Below are 22,450 nucleotides of genomic sequence, written 5' to 3'. Positions count from 1 at the left end.
CTGTTAACATGCAAATAAACCCACTATTTTTACCGGCCACCTACAAGCTTTTCCTTTTATTACCGAGGCTATTCTCTTAGTGTGTAGATGAGCATCTGACATCGCCAACTAAATGTAATGAGCTGTCTTATTTTTCAATGGAGAGCCCTGTTCATTGAAGATTTCTACTGATTTTTCACAAAACTGTCATTTTGCTGCACCATCCAGCCATTTTTCAGTCTTACTCACACACTGTAGATGCAAGTATATTTATCAAACAATTATCATCAATTACCTGAGAGCTGGAGCTTCTCAGGCATTTTGTGAATTCCCGAGATTTTTCAGTGTACTGACATGACAAAATACATGGCAGTATGTTATAAAATAGCTGAAATCACACAGCCAAAAAATGAGGTGGAAAAAAAGCCGTTCAGATGAAGTACCACTTGCTGCTGCCATTATCATTCTGCCTGTGCAGACTTCAATGAATAGTATTCCGGGAAGGAGCCTTTCTTTTCAAGTAAGACAGTCTCAGAAGAGACTCCAGGCACAAAGTGATTTCCACAAATGATTAAACATTGTCTCTCTGTCCCTTTGGATTATACATGTGTTCCCAATAGATCCTTCTTGTCTTTAAAATCTAAGTCTCTCATGTAACAAGGGATATAAATGGTTGTTTTAAGAAAAAGATGTTAGGCTATGTCTATATTGTTAAATAAGAGAATTACACTGAATGATCTCAGCTTTTCATAAGATCTCTGATCCCCTTTTATTCAGAAAAATAGATGTATCTATGAGGCCAAAGGCTTGGACTTAGCTCTCTGAGGAACTGCCAGAGGAATGTGGATTATCTCAATGTCCATCAGACCAAGAAACTGCAGAGCACAGAGAAGATTAAGCAGAAATGGAAATTATATTGCCTGATCAATCATAAGGAATTATAACAACTCTGGCAGGTTACAAGCACAGATGATAATCTATCATAGGAGTCATACTAGTGTAATCAATTTTAAAACTTAAAAAGACCAGATCAGAAATAAAGCATCCAAGACACAGGAGCATATAAAGATGTTGAAGAAAAAAAAATAATCAATAGTCATAATTTAATGAAATACCATAATTTGTTAGTATAAAACACTGCAAAACTTCACTTGGAACAGTCGTGTAAAAAAGAACAGCATGAACTGCACAAATACAGAGTTTCTGAGAAGGCTGGGGAAATAAGTCATTTGAGGATGCTGCAATAGCATTTTTCAGATGCATTTGAGGTTAAGTGCTTGGGAGGAAAAAATAACTAGAGTTTCCCGTTGTAGTAAGATTTTTCAGAATGACATTTAGGAGATTTGTGATGATTATGGGAATGGAATTCTGGAATCATCTTCCAAATAGCTCTTCGATACAGAGCTTGAAAGTTTCTGGAGTTTACAGATTAGAAATGGGACTGGAAATAGAAATTAGATTAAGAAATATTTAGAGGATATGATCTGATCATTTACCATTCTTGATGGTCTTTCTTCCATTTCAATTCAGTAATTTTCAGCACACAAGAAGGGTTTTCAACACCATTTTTTACTTTACAGGCACCTGCATCTTCAATAGCAAGCATTTTGCTCTCCCGGTAAGTGCGGGATCTCACATGTCCTATGAGAACGATTTAAGAAAAGTCTGCCCTAAATGTCTTCTAACACGAAGAAAGGCTCTCTTAAACAGGCATTGAGATGAAAAGGTAATAATTATAATTATCATACAAGTATGACAGTGTTGCAGGATAAGGTACAAACATGGTATTTAATTTGATTGCAAGAACTGGAAGATGATTATTTATATAATATAAAAATATATTCCTTGTAATAAAGTTTCTTACAAAACAGAAGTAAAGTTTCAAATCACAATACTCTTCCTTTATTTCTCTTTCCTACAAGCCTTCTACAAATTATCTTAATAAAGATTAAATAACTCCCTCTTGTAAGATTCAGTTTTCCATTTCTTTATGAACAGAAACAGAGATGGGCTTTTTTTCCCCCCAAATCAATATTACAACAAAAATACCATAATTACAGTATAGGATATGAAGAAGAACACACAAGAGCTTGTTTTTATCTATTATATTACTGAAGAAAAAGCAAGCAGGAAAAATGAAAACAAGTACAAAAGCCTGCGCAGAAAAAGCTGCAGAGAACAGTATCAGTAAGTAAAAATATAGATTTCTCTCTCCCTGCTACAATAAGTGTTGTGAAAGACATCTTTATTATTTAACTGTATAAGGTTGTTTTGGCCTTTCTTTGTAAACACTGGAAAAACAAATTAAGCCATCTAGAACTAAACTTAAATGGTGTGCTCACATTTGGTATAGGAAAATCAGTTTTACCACGTCCATGTTATCAGATCATACTACAGTTACGGTTATATCTGTAACTATATGTACAATGTTTGTAGTTGTATTCCATAAATATTGCACAACTATAAAGAATGCATCAAACATCTTTGAAGATATGTCCATGGATTTGATTATGTAACTTTTTGGTAATGTTGTAAAGCCTGGTCAGTGTTTGCCAAAGTGTGAGTTGATTCAAAGGCATCTATGCTTCAGCCTGACAAACGAGATAGGAGCTGGGAGGGTGGAGCCTAAATTCATGTATGAAAAATGAATATTAGACATGAGAAAGCATACTAATAATCAGCTTTAAAGCTGAAGTGTTGATAAACAGTAAAAATTGCTAATGAGACCTTTACCCCTTTGTCAGAAACCAAGGTGCATGGGGCAAGTGTCCTTCGTAGTTACTTTTTAATAACTGCTGCCTGATCTTCACATTGTAATAGATACAGAAACTTGCAGTGTTTATTTTTCTTAAGGGGATGGGATTCTTAACTTGCCCCAGGGAGGCTCTGGCAGAAAAATAAAACCTGGCTTCATAAAGATTTAGTGGTGGCAGCCAATTGTGTTACTATCCAGCCTAAAAGGAGGGCAAATAACAAGAGAAAAGGGGGTCCATCTGGAACTGAAAACAATGTTACCAAAAAGAAAACTTTCCCAAAAAAGGTGATAGTCTTGAGATGAAGCGTGTTGACCATTTTTAAGCACAGCTTTTCAGCTCCCAATGTTGCAAGCCCTGTTTGTGCTATGTCTCATTTCAAGGATGCTGAAAAATAACAGTATGACTTTGGAAACACACACTGATGAAGTCCTCATGCGCTGTTATCAATGTTATTTTGGCTTCCTTGCCTTAGAGGAAAACAAAAGTTTTCTAGGAATTTCATCCCTATGGTTCTCATTAAAATCAATGGAGGTATCTTTGGATCCCATGAAGCTTACGAAAATTGACCTCTTCAGCTATTGCATTTAAAGGATTGTAACCGGCACTTGTTACCTTGGCCTACATTGTAAGAAGTTCTTGGAAGTTTATTTTATGGTAATAAAATCAGCTTAGCTATTTAAATGCTGAGAGTAGAGGTCATCCAAGTTGCACAGTGTCCCATCTGTTGTGTTACAGTTACATGCCAAGATAGCTTTCAATGCACATTAAGATGGAAAGAGGAGCATGTTTGACAGACACTGCAGACTAAAATAAGCACAGAGAGCTCACACAGGTTAAGATTCAACTGGCCACAGGCAGTGGCTGCAGGGTATTATTCTTTTGCTGCAGCTTAAAAGAAAATGTTAGAGAAACATATCCTCAGCATGTATGAGGTGGGAAATGATGGTGCTCCCCTTAGATGTGTCACTGGTTATCTCACTTTCAGAAGGACTTGGTATTGTTATTACAGTATTATTGCAAGAGAAGAATTTGATATAAATTAAGCATTCTGTGCTTTTACAAGAAGGCAGTTACAAGAACATAACATCTCACTGCAAGTAACTGAGGGCAGAATTAGTAGTGCACCACAGGCAACAGCAGTGACTTCTGTGGTAAAACATCTTTTACCAGAGACAAGTACCTGCAATGTACTTGTCATTACAGGTAAAGGTTCACTATATGTCACTCAACATTAGCTATCTAAAAGGCATCTACTGCCACCTAATTGTCTAGGATCCCTACAAGAGAGAAAGGTATCTTCAGAGTCAATGCATCCCATAAATTTTAACTGATAGCCTACTCTGGCATGGTAAGAAACACCTTTTAGAAGTACAACTCTCTACAGCAATGGCCCAGAGGGTATAGACAATAGCCGTCTAAAAGGATAGAAGATTAGTCTAAGGCAAAAGCTGGGCAAAATTAATCTTGTGTTTTAAAAAGGTCCTAGCTATTTGAAATGAAGAGTAGAAGTATACTATGTTTACTTTTACTGGCTTATACATAGTAAAGTGTAGGCTCCTAAATGCTTGGAGCTTTTTGCTCACTTCTAGTTTACTATTTTAAGTGGTCTGTAAATAACAAGTCAACCAAAATTTGAAAGATGATAGATAGTACAGTTAAAGTCTAGAAATTGGATCAAGGAGTGTGAAAGCCTCCCTGAGAAACCACTGACAGAACCTGCAGCGATCAGATTCTTTTTCTAGATCTGCCACAGGTCTGCTAATACACTCTAGGCATATCATTTCACCTTCTGTGGTGTCAGCTACAAAGTGGAGATAATATTTATGATTAAATTTAAAAAGCATTTTGAGTTAACAAAAAAAATTATCTGAGGTAAGATAAAACTTCTGGTGGTCTTGAGCACTAAAAGGTGTTTGAGGCAAGAAGCATCACCCAAATCCTAAGACAACCCGTGCTGTTCTAGTTCTAAGTACAGTCAAGTTACATGCCTTGGATTTATACCTGGTTGACGGAGACTGAGATTGCTCCTGAGAAGATAAAGGAAGACTTCCCTTTTTACACCAACTGAACATCTGGTTTTACATTTTTACTTACAGCTTACAAAATGCCAAACTCTTTTTTTTTGCTGTTAAATATTGCAGAATGAGAAGTAATGAAAGTTGCTATTGTCCTGCCTTGAAGATCTGAGAAATAATCCTTCTCTAAAAGGGAAAAAGACTTTATGAAGGTAAAAAAAGGCAGGTAAAGACAAGGAATGAGATCATATTCAGTAAAAATATTGGGGAAGATGTTTTTATATTTTAACTAATGCATAAATTAAATGCATAATAGATTAATCATTCTAATTATTGCTACCAATTGGGTTAACACCTCATTTATTTGAAAATCATCAAAAAATGAGGAAAAAGATGCAAGTTTCTCAGCAGACTTCTGAGTTTTACTAAAAATAAAACTAAAGTAAAGGATGATTTTTGTCCATGATATAGATGAGAAAGAAGGTAACTTCTGCAAAAAATGGCAGAGACAGAAAGATGTAGGGTATGGCTTAAGGTAAAACTGTACCTGCACATTGCTCTCCAGAGCTCCTACTGCTTCCTGGCTTTTTGCCATCTCATTCTCTGTACATCATTTCAGATGGGAAAACTGCTATCAGCAACTTTCAGAAATGAAAATATATGGTGTGACTCAGAAGCTCCTCTCTAATCCAAAAAGGGATGGAGAGGGGAAAAAAAAAAAGATCCATTTTTACCTAGGGTGAAGGGGGAGAAATAATGAATGCTAGAATATTATAGTACATTTGAAAGATTCATTAACCTCAGTTTTTAATTGAGCAGGCAGTAAATAAAAGACTGACTGAAAATAATCAGATTAAATTAATGATTTATGGTCTTAATGCTTTTATCTGTTAGGCTTTTGGAAATTATGTGTCACAAATTAGTATAATTAATATTTTGCACTGATGTAGAACCTTTTGTATAAGGTTGCCAGTAATCTATTCATCCTATCTATTTACCATTATTCAATGAAACGGGTGAAGATTACAGTAATATTTTAGATATGTGTGCAAAATGAGGTTCAAAATTTTGCCTCCTCTTATTTTCTCTTATACAGACTATGAACATGAAATATTACAGCTTCCTACCTGTGTTAGTTAAGTATTTAGCTTTCTTTAAACCAATGGATGCCAAGGTAACTCAGTGACTAGTTCCAGTACTATGTACGATTAGAGGTTTAACATTACAGAATATTCTAAAAGCAGTGGTTAATAGCAGCTATTCCTACAATTTCTTGTGTACAATTTAATTTTATAACTTAAACCAACAAAATTACCAAACATTCTTGTATTAAAAGGAATGGCTTTTGATATTGTTATTGTCTGAGAGGGCTATCACACAGCCTCTGCTTTTCTGCTCTCCTACATAAACTGTACTTGGCTATATTGGCATCCCAACGTGAATAATTATCCCACTGAGGAAGTTACACCCCGAGTCAAATAAGGTGTTATTATTGCTTCTTTCTCGTTTTCCTCTCATCTGTCTAAAAACTTCTATATGTTAATTTCCTTGTTCTTTTGTTAATACACATTGCTGAGTAAGTTCATTTTCCTTCTGACATTATAGCAATATCAATTTTTGCAACAACAACATATCCATGGGACTTTTCAGTCATGTCACAAACAGTGGTTTAAGATCTGATGGCTGCTCTTAACTGTCTCCTTGGGCACGGTAAAAATTTACAGGTCCCTTTAAACCACTGAACAGTATGCATAATGCATTGGAAAGGTAACAGCTAATCTGCTACACACTCCCCATATCTATGGGTACGAATTGTACTTATTTTTCATTACAAGTAAAAGAAGAAGAAGAAGAAGGAGTCGTTTAATTGGTGCTTCAAAGGATAGACTATGGAATTATGCACTACAGAGAGACACGTAACAACACCATTTTGGACTCTATGATGAAAGGCTTATATTATAAAGCAAGGACTTGACTTTCCCACCCAGGTATAATGACCCAGACATGAGGATGATATCACTAGCCTGTGAGTCACTTGTCTTGTAGAAGCAGGACCTATATCCTACAATCCTTTTAATGGCAAGAAGTATGTGCAGTGATAAAATCTTGACTTTTCCTCCCTCCTCTATCTTGTGTTTTTGAAGCATTACATGTTGTAAAGAGATTATGTCTTACAGAACTTCTATACCCAGACTTTTGAAGTTCTGGAAGCACTTTGGGATCATCAAAACACAAATTTTATAACCTGTGTACTATGAAACTAAAGTTACTGTTGAGATTACATTTTCATGCTAAAATCCTTGTCTGAGCTACTTTAAAGTTTCTTAAGAAGTTGTCCTCAGGCTGAAGTTCCTCACGCTTGCTCTGAGGCCACAGGGAAAACTTTCTGGAACTTTGAAGAAAATCCAGTTAATTATTTTATTAGATTTTCCAAAATCCAAGCTTAGAAATAAAGCAATAAATCCAATGATTTTCATGCTAAGCCATGATGTCAGTCTTCCTTTATTATCAATATCTCATGAAGGATTTTCTACTGAAATGTGATTCACATATTTGTTATAATGTTTTTCGAACAGAGCAGTGAGGTGGTTGGTTTTCCCTGGAAGTTTATCTCCAAGTTAAGGTATAAAATAAATTTTCAAACACTGTAGAAACTTTTTATTAGGATTTTAGTATTTTACTTGGTAATATCTAGATATTTTTTGAACGAGCTTACATGCTATTTATCTAATGAGGTATACCAGGTTTTGCAGCACTATAGATTTTCCGATGTCTCGTCTCCTTCATCGCTGAGCACAAGTTTTCACCTAGGAAATTTAGGGCTGAGAATATTTACTTTTTGGATCCACATCTACCTGAAATGTCGAATTTTCTTGTGGAATCCATGGGTTGTCAATAAGCAAAAAAAATCTACTCCCATATGTACTTGACATTCAGCAGCAGCACTACAGGCACATATATAAATAGCTTCACTAAAAATTCACCCTAAAACCTTCTCTTCCCCAAACAGCCCTCCCTGACTCTTATTTCTCACAGTCTGATCTATGTCCATTCATAGCATCACCCTGCTTTCTGCTACCATTTCCCTCGTGCAACTCTGAAGCAAAAGCTTCCAGCAAGAGATGTAGATTTTTGTCAAAATAGCAACTATCCTGGGGAAAACAAAGACATCGTTTATCCAACTCGGTTATCTTGAGGATATATTTTGACAGAAAAATATCTTAAAAGTGCACAAGCCATCCAAGGCTTACACTATAGGTGTGAAAACACAATAACAACAGTTACTGAACTTATCTAGAATAGCAAAAGGTGCATTTCAGTACTGAAAACACACAAAAAATATTGATGTGTTTTTTGTTTCCACTATGCCTACAGGTATTACTTCCATCTAGGAAATTCGAAGTGAAAGTAGGACATTTTATGTTTGTACATAGACATACTAGTGAAATTGATAATCAATTGAGATGAGTCACAGAGGTTATTAACCTTTTGGGAAAAAAATCTCTTATAATAAGAGATATTAGTATTTGGAGATGATGCTTTTTGCAGTTGCATATTTTGTTCTGGATTAATTAACTTTATTACTCCATTTATTTACTCCATTTGAAATTTTTCCACATACATCTCCATTGCAATCTTTTTTAAAATCTAAGCTTCTATGACTTTTGTTCACAGTCGTGAGATTTCTTGAGTGCAATTTCTTCTTTTACATCAGTTCAAAATGCCATCATTAAAGATGCCATTCTGTCCTCAGGTCTTTGACCTGGCTTTTCCTTAGGCATCTGCTGATTTTTTGACCATGCCTGAATGGTCTCCTTTATTTCTGACTCACTACTGTCTTGTAGATGCTCCTTTCAATTTCCTTAGAAGTACCTTACTGTTTGTATTGAAATTTTTTTTGCTTCTAAAATAGCTCTATAGTTCCTCTGTCTCTGTCCTTCATGCTGCAAATGGCTCAATTGTGGATGATAGATTACCTTTCTTTATAGTAATATAAGCTGTTTGTTTAATTTCCTCCTTTGCTGTGAGTTTAGAATACCAGCATAGCTTCTTGTATTTCATCCTTTCTTTTATTCCCTACCACTCCCCTTATTTCTCTTAAATTTCATGCTCTAAGACAGGTTATTTGATTAAACTTCTTTCTAACAGTGAAACCTAAGATGAACCTGTAAAGGCACAGTTCCACTGATTAAAATATAACCATACTAATACATCACAGAACAAAGGTCAAGATGCCAAATATTTTACTTAGTCGCAAAATATTAACCTGTCTTGAGCAACAAAACTGTTCCACTGATTAAAATATAACCATACTAATACATCACAGAACAAAGGTCAAGATGCCAAATATTTTTACGTAGTCGCAAAATATTAACCTGTCTCAAGCAACAAAAATTAATCCAAACATACAGTATAAGTTGAAGTATCCTTTTTAAAGAAACACTGGGAAGAGAATCAGTGATGGTTAGAGCTTATTACTAGAGACACAAATAAAGCACTTTATAAAATAGGATGTAAGCGTATAAATAAAGAATGGGGGCAGCTAGGTAGGATTGTCTAGAAAATATAATCTTTGAATAACTAACATGCCTCCCTATCTTCCAAAGCACATATTCCCTTCAGATCCCCACAGCTGGCAAAGATGCACTACACAACAGATTGAAGATAGTAAAATGAAATGAAGAGATTAAGAAGTTAATGGACAAAAGCTATTCTAATATTTAAAATGCAAGTCTTGAAGTCAACAGTAATAAAAGGGTCTTGCTCTGGGTTCATCTTGAAAAGTTATCCAATACCCTTACTACATTTGAAACAGGTTTGAAAGACAAGGAAGCTAGTGGAAGTCTGCTGTGGCACTGGTTGTCTATTACTACCTGATATATCTTAACCATATTATTGTAAAGAGATAGGTTTCCTCAAATTAATCTTTGCCCTTTTAGATCCAACTGTGTAGCTTATTATAGGCTGCTCTAACTTCTCAAAAACATGCACCTTCAAGTTGCTAGAAAGAACAGTGAATGGGAGAGGAAAAGGTAATGTTAGAAGTGAGACTTAGAAGTGTCCTGATGACAATGAATAAATCAGGGCATGTCATATGACTATTAGAAGGACAGGCAGTTACCATGTTAGCCTCTCTCAAAGGTTAGTACCACTTCATGAACTTCCCATTTTCAACTGTAATCCATTTTTGGGGGTTAGATATTGCTTTCTTCCGTGTTGCCAAAAACCCTGGTTGGTCAGTGCAAAATGCTGGTAATAATTTCATCTCAGTGAAGAGATTTTCACTATTAGAAGGACAGGCAGTTACCATGTTAGCCTCTCTCAAAGGTTAGTACCACTTCATGAACTTCCCATTTTCAACTGTAATCCATTTTTGGGGGTTAGATATTGCTTTCTTGGGTGTTGCCAAAAAACATGGTTGGTCAGTGCAAAATGCTGGTAATAAATTTCATCTCAGTGAAAAGATTTTCATAATTGCTGCCTAGTGGCAAGAAATATTAAAAAAAACCCTTATGTAAAAGAAAGTGAATGTAGGTAAACTACATACCTGCTAGTATTGATTTTTAGTTACTAAGAGTGGGCTGAGCAGTCATACAGCTGGGAACTTTATCCCACGTCATCACACAGATGCTGTGGATTCATCCTGACAATTTGAGAGCAATGCCTCTGATAACAACTAGTTTTACTTCTCTCATTGATGAGACAGTAATTAAGGAGCTGCCTCAGGAGCTTCCACTTATTTCACCTCTTCCCTCCTGGAGGAGATTATATGTCTGTAAATAAAAATCATGTCTCTCAGAGTGTTTAAATTTAAGGTAAAAGGACTTCTGCGTTCCAGAGGGTCCCTTCCACTAAAAGGTTTATATATTCACTCCCTTCAAAGCAGTTTTTCCTGTGGAAGTGTTAGGGGATGACTTCCAGCTCAGATTTTGTATGGCATCTTAGTGTACTAAGGTTACAAATTCAAAGAAGTGGTTAGAAGGAGCTAAATTTAGGTAATCAATTAAAAATGACACCATGAGCCACTGATTGTATTATTAGCTAGTTTTAAATCACATAGACTATATGACTGGATTGTATGCAATAGTAGACATAAAAGGATACTAGAGTTTGTAGGAGTAATTTCATTTTGGGATATGTGCCATATGAATCACATAACACAGTAGCATGATCAGACAGGGGAAGTGAGGCCCTAGCTAAGCAGGTGTTAGTCACTAGAAAAATATTTGTTAAAAATTACTCAGTGATTAAAAAAGGAGTAAACGGTTTTCATCTTTTACAGAAACCATAAATAAGCATAGTTTAAAGTTAATTGTCTTTAAAAACCTCAATCAGCTAAGTGGGAAATTACTAGGAATAATTTTTTTCTGCAAGAAGAACACCAGGTGTTTCTCATGAAAACACAAAGAGAAGATATGTTAAAGAACTACAGCAAAAGAAGTGACCAAAGTATTTTTATTTATAGAAAATCCTCCAGCTTTTCTTTTTCCAGTGTGTACAAACATGTAAAATGGTCATTTACCCAAGAATGATGACCTACAGGAACTCAAATAACAGAATCAGCACAGCACTGTCTTTATGTCTACAGTCCCAAAGCTAGAAACGCATTGAAGTCGACATGAAAATTCTGCAGCAATGTACCACTCATTTTTTACTTTTAGTTTTTAATCTTGTACTCTCCTCCTAGGAAGGAGAACAGAACCATCATTACCCACTAATGCTAACCCGCTAGGTTGCTAACTTCATGCAGCATTTGCTTATTACGTACATTACAGAAATCAGCGTGAACAAATAAAATTATCCTTCAACCCTTTTGGTGTTGCTACAAGATGTAGAAGCTCAGCAATCTAAGAATAAAGGTTTCAGTAGAAACCTGCAAAGGGCAGATGTTGAAGGATCAGCACCCAGAGCCTTCAGCCTCTGCTGTAGCTAAGTTCTCCATTGCCAAATTGTTTCATTTCACCCATGCTTTTGTGTTAACAATGCAGCCTGCAAATCACGGGCATGTTCTGCAACTGCTTCCTCCTACAGCAGCATTTGTAAGCAGTCTTTGTAAGCCTCAGAGATGGATCCACATTGCCTGAAGGCAGAAATGGATGAATTTCACCCATTGCTTGGATGAAAGTAACATTGAAAATGTAGACATTGGTTATTTAACTCCTTTAAGAACCTATCTTCTTCAGGGACAGCTGCACAACAGACTCAGAAGTCACAAAGCAGCAGTTATTTCTGTGATGCACCTTTTCTATAAAGCAATTTGATTTCATTTCAGTTCTAATCTAGAAACCAGAAGAGCTCATTTTGCCTCCAAGACATATAGACATCCAAGGTGAAGAGAGGGACTAACCAGTTTTGGTTGCAGCAGGGACTTGGAAGAAATAAATGCAGAGAGTTCAAGCTTTTCATGCTTTCATTGCAGATAATTGGACTCATGGTTTTAGCTATCTTTAATATACTCATGATGTTTACTAGGAATTAAGAACATCTGTTGCCCACACAGGGAAGAAAGGCCTGAGATGGAAATTAGAACTAAAATGAGCAGATGAAACACTAGGACACAGAGGTAGCCCAGAGCTTTCACTTCACATAAAATCTCTCACCTTGAAGGACTTGAATTAAACTAATCTATGACCTTCTTAACACTCCTTGATTAGAACCAAGGATTACTACCTTCTAGATATTATTTCTTATCAAACTTAATGTCAACTTAAAGAAAACTACAAGAATAAAAGCTGATTAGTCTGTAAGAGGGAACCCAGGGATATATACATTTTTCATGGTAGAAGTTGGATTACAGAGCCCGTAAAAGAATATTGACACTTTTTCTTCATAACCAGAAGCAAACAGCAAGTTATATACTCTAATAATGCAGTGATGTGCACTTCAATAAAAAGGGATAGAGCATTTCAAGTATGGCCAGTATTTGTGAAATATATCAATAGGAACATTCCTTGACCCTTGAGCTAAAGCTGAAGAAATAAACAAGCCAATTTTTTTCCTCTTAGGCTTGTTACTCCGGTCTTTGTCTGTCTTAGATGAAAATCCAACTCGGTTCATGAATTTATACAATATTTACAAAAGCACAAACAAAACATCATTACATATTCCTTATGAAGATCACTAGCACCTCCTGAGAGTGAGCTTGGGTGCCACACTCAAAGAGTTCCATCGATCTCAGGTGCATTCCAGATTTACACAGATGATCATCAAACCCTAAGAGAAAGTCTAGCATCACGTACCTTATGAACCAATACTCTGGTGTGCTTTTCATAGAATCAAAGAGGTTGAAAAAGACCTCTGAGATCATCAACTCCAACCATTACACCAGGACTGCCAAGCCTGACTAAACTGATCTCCCCTCAAGATGCACCCTTACGGCTGTCCCTCATGATCTCCACTTGCAGCCACCCCTTATCTGCCCCCCATAGTGTCCCACACTGTATAGCTGCCCCTGCTCTCCCTTCATGGCCACCCCTCACATCTCATGGCTGCCCTTGCTCTCCTGCCATGATCTCTCCTCCAATAAATATCTGAAAGATATTTCTGGAATGAAAAAATTCCAGGTTGGACATTGGTTTTGTTACTGCTGATGTAAATCTAGATTAAATTCATAGTAAAATTTTCTCTCATGCTTTTTCCTTTCTCCTCTCACTAGCAAATCAAGTAAATAGAGGTCACTGAGCAGGTCCAGCTGCTTGTTGGGTGTGCTGTGAACACTAGCAGTGTTTATTTCCTTCTTATCTTTGGCAAGTAAGCCTGTTTCGCATTTATGATGGGAAAACACACCATCAGTCTGAATTAGGGAGCTACAAATAATCTAGTTCTTGGAAAATGAAGGGTAGCCTGAATTGTGTCTTATAAAGGAGTTCAAACACTAACTTTCCCCCACCCTTCATATTGTAAAAGAAGAAACCAAACCCCTGAACTCCTTAAATTAAGCCCAGTATTCTCTTCAAAGTGGCAATTACATGGTCAAGAGAAAGTTAATAAAGACTCCAGCAAGCCTAATGGACAAAAAGACTATAAACTAGAAGCAGATGCTGTTAGGTTTCATCAGCTACAAATTACTATCCAACCTTGGGATACTATTGATTTGCTTGCTCTGTATCACATTTTAATCACCATAAACCATTGCCTAACACAGTTCTTCCACCAGCCAAGTGTTCTTAGAAAATAACTTTGATTATTTTGGGTGTCTCCAGAAACATTTAAGTTTGAATGAGATGAAACTCGTAGATACATGTAGGCTCATAAAAACTAATGCAAAATTGGTAAGGCACTCCCTTTTCAAAAGATTATTTTCAGCTGCTTCAAATGTGGTGCTGCATCAGTTCATGCTAAAGAACAAAAATCCTCTTCATTCCAATTCTGTTGGAAATAAGTTTCAAGACCGAATAACGCAACTGGATTTCACTCTTGTAAAGGTTCACTGATCAACATATGGTGAAGTCCTGCCATAAAAATATTACCCTCCTGCAAATCTGGACTAGACCTCTTAGATTCTTCTCCATCCTTGTGAGGATGAATAGAAAGCCTGATCCGATCCACTAATTTAACTAGAAGGCTCCAAAATTTGAATTTTCATGGTTCTTAATTAAACTTCAAACATGATATTTCCTATTGAAAACAACTAAACCACTTACTATCAATGGCCTTTCAGGGTTTACCGGATGCTGATTTTCATCTTCTACGAAAACTGGTTGTATTTCATAGTTTAATTATACAAGAAAGAGTCCAGAGGACTAAACAGTTAAACCAAGGAAGCTTTACTAAACAGAATAATAAAAATTAATTAATTAGCCTCCATATACAGCTTTGATACATGCACTGAATAAATCTGAGCTGATTTATCAGTCATGTGCCTTTGCATGGTACGTATTAGAATTATCTGTCATTAACCTTATACTAAAAATGTAGGTGCCTGTATACAGAAGTTAAATGACTTCCCAAGGTCACATTTGAAGCTGGCAATACAACTCAGGCATTGACTGACTTTCAATCATCACATTAAAGGGATTCATGAGGTAAAGATCATGACCTGGAAAGGCCCCATCAGTTCTCTAACTTCATTTTGAGAGGGTAGAATAGTTGAGAGATGACTGCTGAAATATGGTTTGATGAGAAGTTAGCCATCCAAGCCTGGAATGGTAACATCTAAACTCTGGTTTATTTGATTATAATTTTTTACTTTATCTATCTGTATTACAATCTGAGTCACTTGGATGATTTACATTATAATTAGGTTGGGTCTCATTCCTGAGATGCTCTGCCTTTATGGACTCTTGTAGGGAGCCTGGGACTAGAAGGCTTCTAAACATATTTATCACACAGGAAGGGTCTCAAGTTTCACAGGATGACACCATACTCTGAGTTTCCAACATAACCCATGGACAAAACTGGTTTTCAGTGTATGTCTAGAAAACATGAGAATTCACCTCATTATTATTATTATATTTGAATAATAAGATTATATTTTATTATAATAAATCTTATTATTGATTTATTATTCTCATAGGTAGCAAGTCAAGTGAAAGACAAAAGAGAAAACATTATGATAAGACCTTGGAATGGAAAATACATGAATAATGAAAATAGCTCTTATGAGAAGATTTAAGTATTCCATAAGCTTCATTCTTACAGCATATGTTTTTGAAAATACTGCCTATGCAAAGAAAATTTTGCCATTGTATTCATCAAATATCAAGAAATTCATTTTTTTTTTCTCAGAATGGTAAAACGTAGCTTTTATATTAAAAAATTAAAACATGGATTATTTTTCCCGACCTTTTTTGATAGACGTTCTATTGAGCTTGGTATGACATCCAAGAAATTCAGATTCTGATTTTAAAATTAATGATTAATATTATGGCTTTTACTCAGTATTGGATTTGCAGTGCTAAATTCCTCTAACATAAGCAAGTGCAACTCCACATAACTTCAGTGGAACTGTGTTTGCATACATTAGCAAGGAATTCTGGCCCTGTGCCTGGGAAAGAATCCTACATTTCATAGTCACTTGATTATGTCTCATCTTTAAACCACATTTTACTATTTGCAAAATACTTGACCCACAAAACCATAGAAGCCCATCTGCTAAGATATCGATGTGCATCATTAAGTAAAAATGATGAAACTATTTTAAGTGCAAAATCTCATGTACAAGCGACATAAATCTATTCCAAATATTTATTTTCTTATGCAGTCTGATAAACGTGAAACTTGGGTTTCAAAACTCCACTTGCACTAGAACTCAACTTCAAGATACTTTATTACCCCAAACAGGATTAAAAGGCTAAGATCCACCTAAAAGAACCCATCCTTGGAAAACAGTAATGATGGACCAACAAGCTAGTACCAGTTGTCAGAGACATACAAGAATCAATTAAGGATCTGCTTCTAATAGTCTGGAACAACCTAAATGGAATGAAAATATTAGGTATTAGGGACATCTATTGTTACTATCTATCATCATTGTTTTACTGACGGAGTACCTAAAGATGACCACATAATGTTCAAAATCAGAACCAAACTCTAGGTTGGACTAAAGTCAAATGTGCTATTAGGCTTGTAAAACCCTAAACTAGATAACTATAACCGCCTTCTTGTTGGGTTTAGAATTATAGAATGGTTTGGGTTGGAGTTCCAGTCACCAGGTGGCCGTAACAAATTTTTGCATAATGCAGAGGGGTCAGGACTGAAAGCTGGCGACAGTCCTGTGCTCCTCTTGCAGATAACAGTAATAAACCTTATGGTATTCATCCTTGTACAGAATCCATCCAGAGCTTTTAAACCCTGGGACCTACCTTTAGGTGCCTACAAGCCAAGTATTATAGCAAACACCTGACTTACAGACCCTGAATGAGGTGCCTTGACTGTTTTATACATAGAAAGACCAAGATTCTCCACAACAGCACCTTACTCCCACTAAAAATACCCCCTCGCATACATTTTGTCAGGGATCTGTCCAGCTTTTGTCAATAGTAACCAAGAAACTTTTACTCATTGCTTCAGTTTAGGTATTAGAGAATGAGGACAATGCCCGTTTTAACATCAGAAGCCATTCAAAGTTGTCATTTAGTACTTGTCCAACTAGTAGTTTCCCAAAAACTTTTTCCTCTGATAAAGAACAGACGGCATGGCCAGAGAGAAAGGATGGTGCAAAGGGGCTACATATTCTTCAAAATAATGCTAGTACAGATAAATCAATAATGCCACATAATAATATCAAGCAGATCACTGAGTTGTATTTGTCTTCAAGAAAGACAAGCATTTTTCATAGTTTCTGATCTGTAAAAGGGCAAACTAAGATGAATATTATCATGGTTTTATTACAAATCCATTCTAGGTATATCCAGGTTTCAATCATTATGTTTTGTACTCTTCATGGTAGAATAAAGCTATTTCAGTATCACCTCTGAAGACCTGAAATTATTGTTTGTTGACTTTACACAGTACATTTTTTCAGAAAGAGAATATAAATATATATGTACATGTAATACAGATCTTTCAAGAGCAAAATGGTCTTAAGTCTATGCTTTCTCTACATTTCAGTTCAGATGATAAGCTCTTCAGCCTAGAGCAGCCTTTGGCCAGTACCGGATATAGTACTGGCTAGTGAAGCAGCTGTTTGTCTTTTTACTTTATAGGGATTAAGATCCATCATACTGTTAGTAAAGCTGAACTGAAATTTACTGCTTGTGCTTGTGTCTTTTGACAAAATACTGGAAACAGCAGTTTTAACATGCTCAATTGCTTTAATGAACTACTAAAATAAAGCAGGTGCTTCCCTTTGCCAGTCATCCAGACATTTGCTGCGCAATCACTGGGATACAGTTGACCAAAACCCCTGAAACCTACGTTCCAGAAATGCTACCTCTTACTTTTCAGCTAGTATGTGACTTTTCTTGCCTCTCCTAGAAAGGCAAGATGGAAATCTAGCTGTATCAATAAGGTCACTTACCTCAACTAACTTGTTGGCGTGTTCACGGAAGACCTGAGCATACTCCTTCACTTCTTTCTCATTACCGCTTTTTGCCGCCTCAATGAGAACCAGTAATGGGACATTGGTCTCCAGGAATGAATCTGATATATGATCCATGACTGCCTTCCGTAGCTGTGACAAAGAAAAGCAGACCAGTAAATGAAAGGAGAATTATCAATACACATTGTCACTGTATTATTCATGGACTACTTATATTTAAGCATGGATGTGTTACATCTCACAGCACTGTACAGGAGCTTGGGTTTTTCTTACTTTCGTTCTTTCTTTCTTTCCTCCAAGTCATAAGTTTGCAGCAAGCATAAAAATATCAAACACCTCAGGGCCTAGGCTCTGCAAAACTCTTGAGACTTGTGCTGACATACATGTAATCCTTATGGACTGAGTGGATCTATATAAGATGATAGTGATTACCCACATAATACATTGCAAATTGTTGAGAATTGAAAGCTGCACACTACTTTACAAACCAGTTCAGCTCACTTAAAAACCAAATATGGATTAAGGAGCTTAACTTCAAGCAACCATTAAAAATATTAGCCTGAATATTTATTTCTAAGCCTTCTCTAAATTCCTGCACTGAATAGTATTCTATGCAATAATGAGTATTTTGTTTAGCACATGCCTTGAGCTTCATATTTGCTTTCAAGTAGCTCCAACAGGTAAAACCAGAAAACCTTTCTAAGCCATTTTCCATGCAGATTAGAAAACATACTACAATGGATTCCAAAGGAAAGAACACAGCAACCCTACAAGTTACTGAAGATTAAACACCTGTTATTTCATAAAAACATCTGTTTGAAACAATATTAATGTTAGAATGATGTTAGAACTTCCTCTCTACCTTGCTAATAACCACTAATTAATGTCAAACCTCACTAAAATTTGAAAGACAGCTAGAAAGATGCCTGAAATTCTAAGTAATTCTTCCTGGAAGCTTAATTGCTCTGTAGGATTATGGACCAGAAAGATTTTTAGCATATTTTCTCCAGCTATTTGGTTAAGAATGAAAAAGTGCAAACTGAAACACAAGCTGGGAGCTATTCAGCCTGGAGGTCTGGCTAGCCATTAGTCTCCCTAAATCAGGAATTTTTAGTTAGATGAAACATCAAAAAAGGCAATTTCCTCTATTTTGCAGTCCAGACAAGAAAGCTCTATCTAGACAAAGTGTCATCATAACATGTAATCATACTGAAAAACAGTATATTGCTAGGCACTGTAAATACATGATCCAAGATGCATTTGCTGTTTGACAGCAGCAATTGTCAGCTCTGTTTGAATAAGGAGAAAGGTAACTTTGAATATTTCCATTCAATCCCCCAGTGGTGCAGTAAAAACAAGCCAAGCAAAATCACATATATGTGTTTGCATGAGGTATTTCTTTTGTTTCAATTACAACTAAAGCTGCTAATGTATTAAGCAATTCTCAATCCCCCTTCAAAATTAATTCTAGTCAGATTCTACCTGGAAAGCATTTTTGTGCTTTCAGAATGATTAAAGGCACTCAGAATAGCTAACAGTGATCCACAAAAATGGGGGGAAAAGAGGCAAAAGAATAGAAGAACATATCAAAGAGACCTGCCAACAGTTAAGAAGCTGGTGTGTGGTTGCTGCTACCTATCACATCGTCACCTTGTACTCTCTTCTTGCAATCTGCAAATATCCACTTGCTGACTCTTATTTTATTCTTATATTGAAACCTCTTTCACACTGTCCTTTGAATGTTTTTGCACAGCATCTTGTACAATGACATCCTGATCCACGAATAGTTTTCCTAAGTACCATCTTGGTACAAAGGTAAACACTAATATTGCTTCAAATACACCAAAGCATTGCACAAAAAGAAAAATACTGTAAGATGTGAAGTATGAGAGAACAGGGCACTCTGCATGATGTGGCTGATAGATTTCCAATCACTATGTATATCAATCGTTCCCTACTAAATGAAAGGTTTCATCTATAGCCAGCATTAAAGGAAAGATGTATATCAATCATTCCCTACTAAATGAAAGGTTTCATCTATAGCCAGCATTAAAGGAAAGATACTGCCAGAGAGGGCTTGTCTCATGCTTGCTTTATCTCCCTGTGTAGATGTCCATCTCCCAACACTTGCTTGGAAAGTGCTCCACTTTGGTACCTATAGTTCGATTTTCTGAAGCCCTTTGTACCAAAACAGGCCAAATTTTCTCACAAAGGTTTTTTTTTTAAAAAAAACCCATGTAGTTTCCATCTCATTCTCAGGGAATAATGCTTAAAAAAACCCCAAACAAACAAAAGAAAAAAACCTACTGTCCCCTGCACTGACAAAGTGCTAAATGAACACTGACATTTTCCTGTTTATATCATTCCATACGGAGGTATCTGCTTCAAAGGGTTGTGTTCAATGAACAAGCAATTCAATTTTGAACATGCAATTCAATTTTTAATCAAGGTTAATGTGGTATAATAGATCTGATTATAACAATATGCCCATGGAATGGTGAGAAAAGTCTCATAATGTTTAAGGACGCAGCTCATTTTCATCGGTATTATGTTCTATCTACAACCACATATCAGAAATCAATAAAAAGGACAATAAGAGCATCGGCTAACCAGCAATTTGTGGTTTACAATTGTACATATACGGTACAGTTATATCTGAATCAAAATGAATGAATAAAATGGATATCCTGTTTCTAATGGTAACTCTATATTGCTTTCTGAGGTTCACAGTTGCAGCAGCTGAAAAAACCTGGAATTCTGACTGTCACGTTTGATAAATATAAAATTAACAAATTCTATTTCCCTTTGCTGTGTTGATCATAGATGTCAGCAGCATATTTCTGACCCCTCTTACAAACATGCATTATAATTTCTTTAGAAATTGGTTATCTGAGTTTTAGGACGCCCTTGCATTGAGGTTGAAAGGTACAGTAACTGGTTTTTATATACGCAGGAGACCACAAATTTTGCTATCCTTCACCATAAGCGATAAAGAATGAGTTGACAAAATCATTTGTTAAATGTGACAGGAGTATGAACGTAAGACATTCATCCAACAGCTCAAATGGATACATGACAAGGTAATATTAATAACACAAGACATTTAAAAGTATTAGCTCACCATTACCAGTCTATTTGATCCAAATAGGGCTATTCATCAAGGTAAATAACTACTGGAAAACTAATCTTGTGTGTTCCTCTGCATACTGCAACAAAGTCCAGCCAAAGTGATGGCTTATGCATCCAGAGATTTTACTGTTTAGTAGAAGTAACATCAGTTTAGAAGGGAATGGGAGAAGTCTGTGACTTGAATTTAAATGGTCATAAAGCATGCAGCAAATCCACATTGAGTTTTATTCTAAAACCAGCATGAAACCTTGTGCATATACGTATATTAACAAATGGCTTTGCAATGCCTTAATTTAACCTGCGTTCTGATGTAAATATTATGACACAAACTATTACTCATAAGACAATGCTTTAGGGTTTTTTCTCCCCACTGATTTTTTAAGCTAGAGGTGACTTCAAAGGTGTGGGTAGTTTCCACTACATGAAACTCAATTTGTTAGAGGAGAAACCACATTAAATAAACGTCTTGCTTAATTCATTTTGTCATGGAGAAAATGTTATTAATTAACATATAGCTACAAGAATAATAGGTTTGCCAGACCAGCATAAAGATATAAAAGGAAAACATCAAGACCAGCAAATATTTTTAGAGGTATGAATGGTGTAGCACAAGGCAGATTTTATGTCTTTCCAGTTCAGTCAATTTAGTCAGTTTATGGTGCAGAGTCAGTTGCTGTTTTTGATAGCAGCATGTTCTACTGTTCTAAGCACTATTTAGGGCTGTTCTATCATTGTCAGTTCGCAGCTATAATTGAGCTCAGAGAGGTTAAACTGCCCACTGAAATGATGTTTTCCATGGCTATATAACAATTTTAGAACCAAAATGTCTCAGCGCTACTAACAGACTAGTAGGAATTAAATGTCTAATCCTGACACTGGAAGGTAAAGTCACAGCAGGAGATTAATGACTCTAGCAGATTGTTAAACTTTATAAAGACTGGCAGTATAAAGCTATCTGTAACAAAAGTTTACCAAGGAGCACCTTATTCACCATTTGCTATTGAAAGTGCGTTACAAGCTGAAGCCAACTCCAGTTCGTACCTGCAGAGCACTCCCAAACAGGTGTTAATTTAATTGAAAGAGGAAAATAAAGTCTTTTCCACTGCAGTTAAAGTGTCTCTCCTCCAATATGTTGTGAAATTGAGTTCTGGAGACAAGACAGTGACCATAAGAAGCTACTGCAGTTTAGTGTTAAAGAGAAAGGCTCAGCCAATTCTGCACACTAGAAACCCTGAAGATGTGACTAAAAAATGACAGACTGGAGGATGCGGATGGTAATGCCATCAATTATGTCTTGGAGATTAAACAGCAAAAAGATTAACATTGAAAGCATGCATTGCATTTGGACATCCAAACTGCAGATTTCTGGAATCACTACCTAAGTATATTCCATTATTAAGTGTTTAAGATTTGAGCTAAAACAAAAACCCAGGAAGAAATGCTGTTATAATACAAAGACTGATTGTAGTTCTTCACATATTTTTCTGTCTTCTCTCTAAAGAGAAAATTCCCTAGTCAGGAAAAGACTAGAGATGAATTTACTAATGGAAAGCAATTTGGAGTTTCAATTTTTGGCCAGAAATTTGAAA

The 22,450-nt window shown here is 36.0% G+C and overlaps 1 protein-coding gene across 1 annotated transcript in view; it reads right to left on the bottom strand.

Moving 5' to 3' along the window:
- The window catches only part of CTNNA2 (catenin (cadherin-associated protein), alpha 2), a 98,757-nt gene extending 80,896 nt beyond the window's left edge, over window positions 1-17,861 (bottom strand). The window contains exon 1 of the mRNA XM_010021793.1: window positions 17,712-17,861. Coding sequence (XP_010020095.1) covers window positions 17,712-17,849 — 138 coding nt within the window. The 5' untranslated portion in view covers window positions 17,850-17,861. The remainder of the gene's footprint in view (window positions 1-17,711) is intronic.
- Between the last annotated feature and the right edge of the window lie 4,589 nt (window positions 17,862-22,450).

This window comes from Nestor notabilis, unplaced genomic scaffold, assembly GCF_000696875.1.
Source record: "Nestor notabilis isolate BGI_N333 unplaced genomic scaffold, ASM69687v1 scaffold5949, whole genome shotgun sequence".
Taxonomy (NCBI): Eukaryota; Metazoa; Chordata; class Aves; order Psittaciformes; family Psittacidae; genus Nestor; species Nestor notabilis.
Note: the sequence above shows the minus strand (reverse complement) of the source record. Positions and strands in the feature narration are given on the sequence as shown.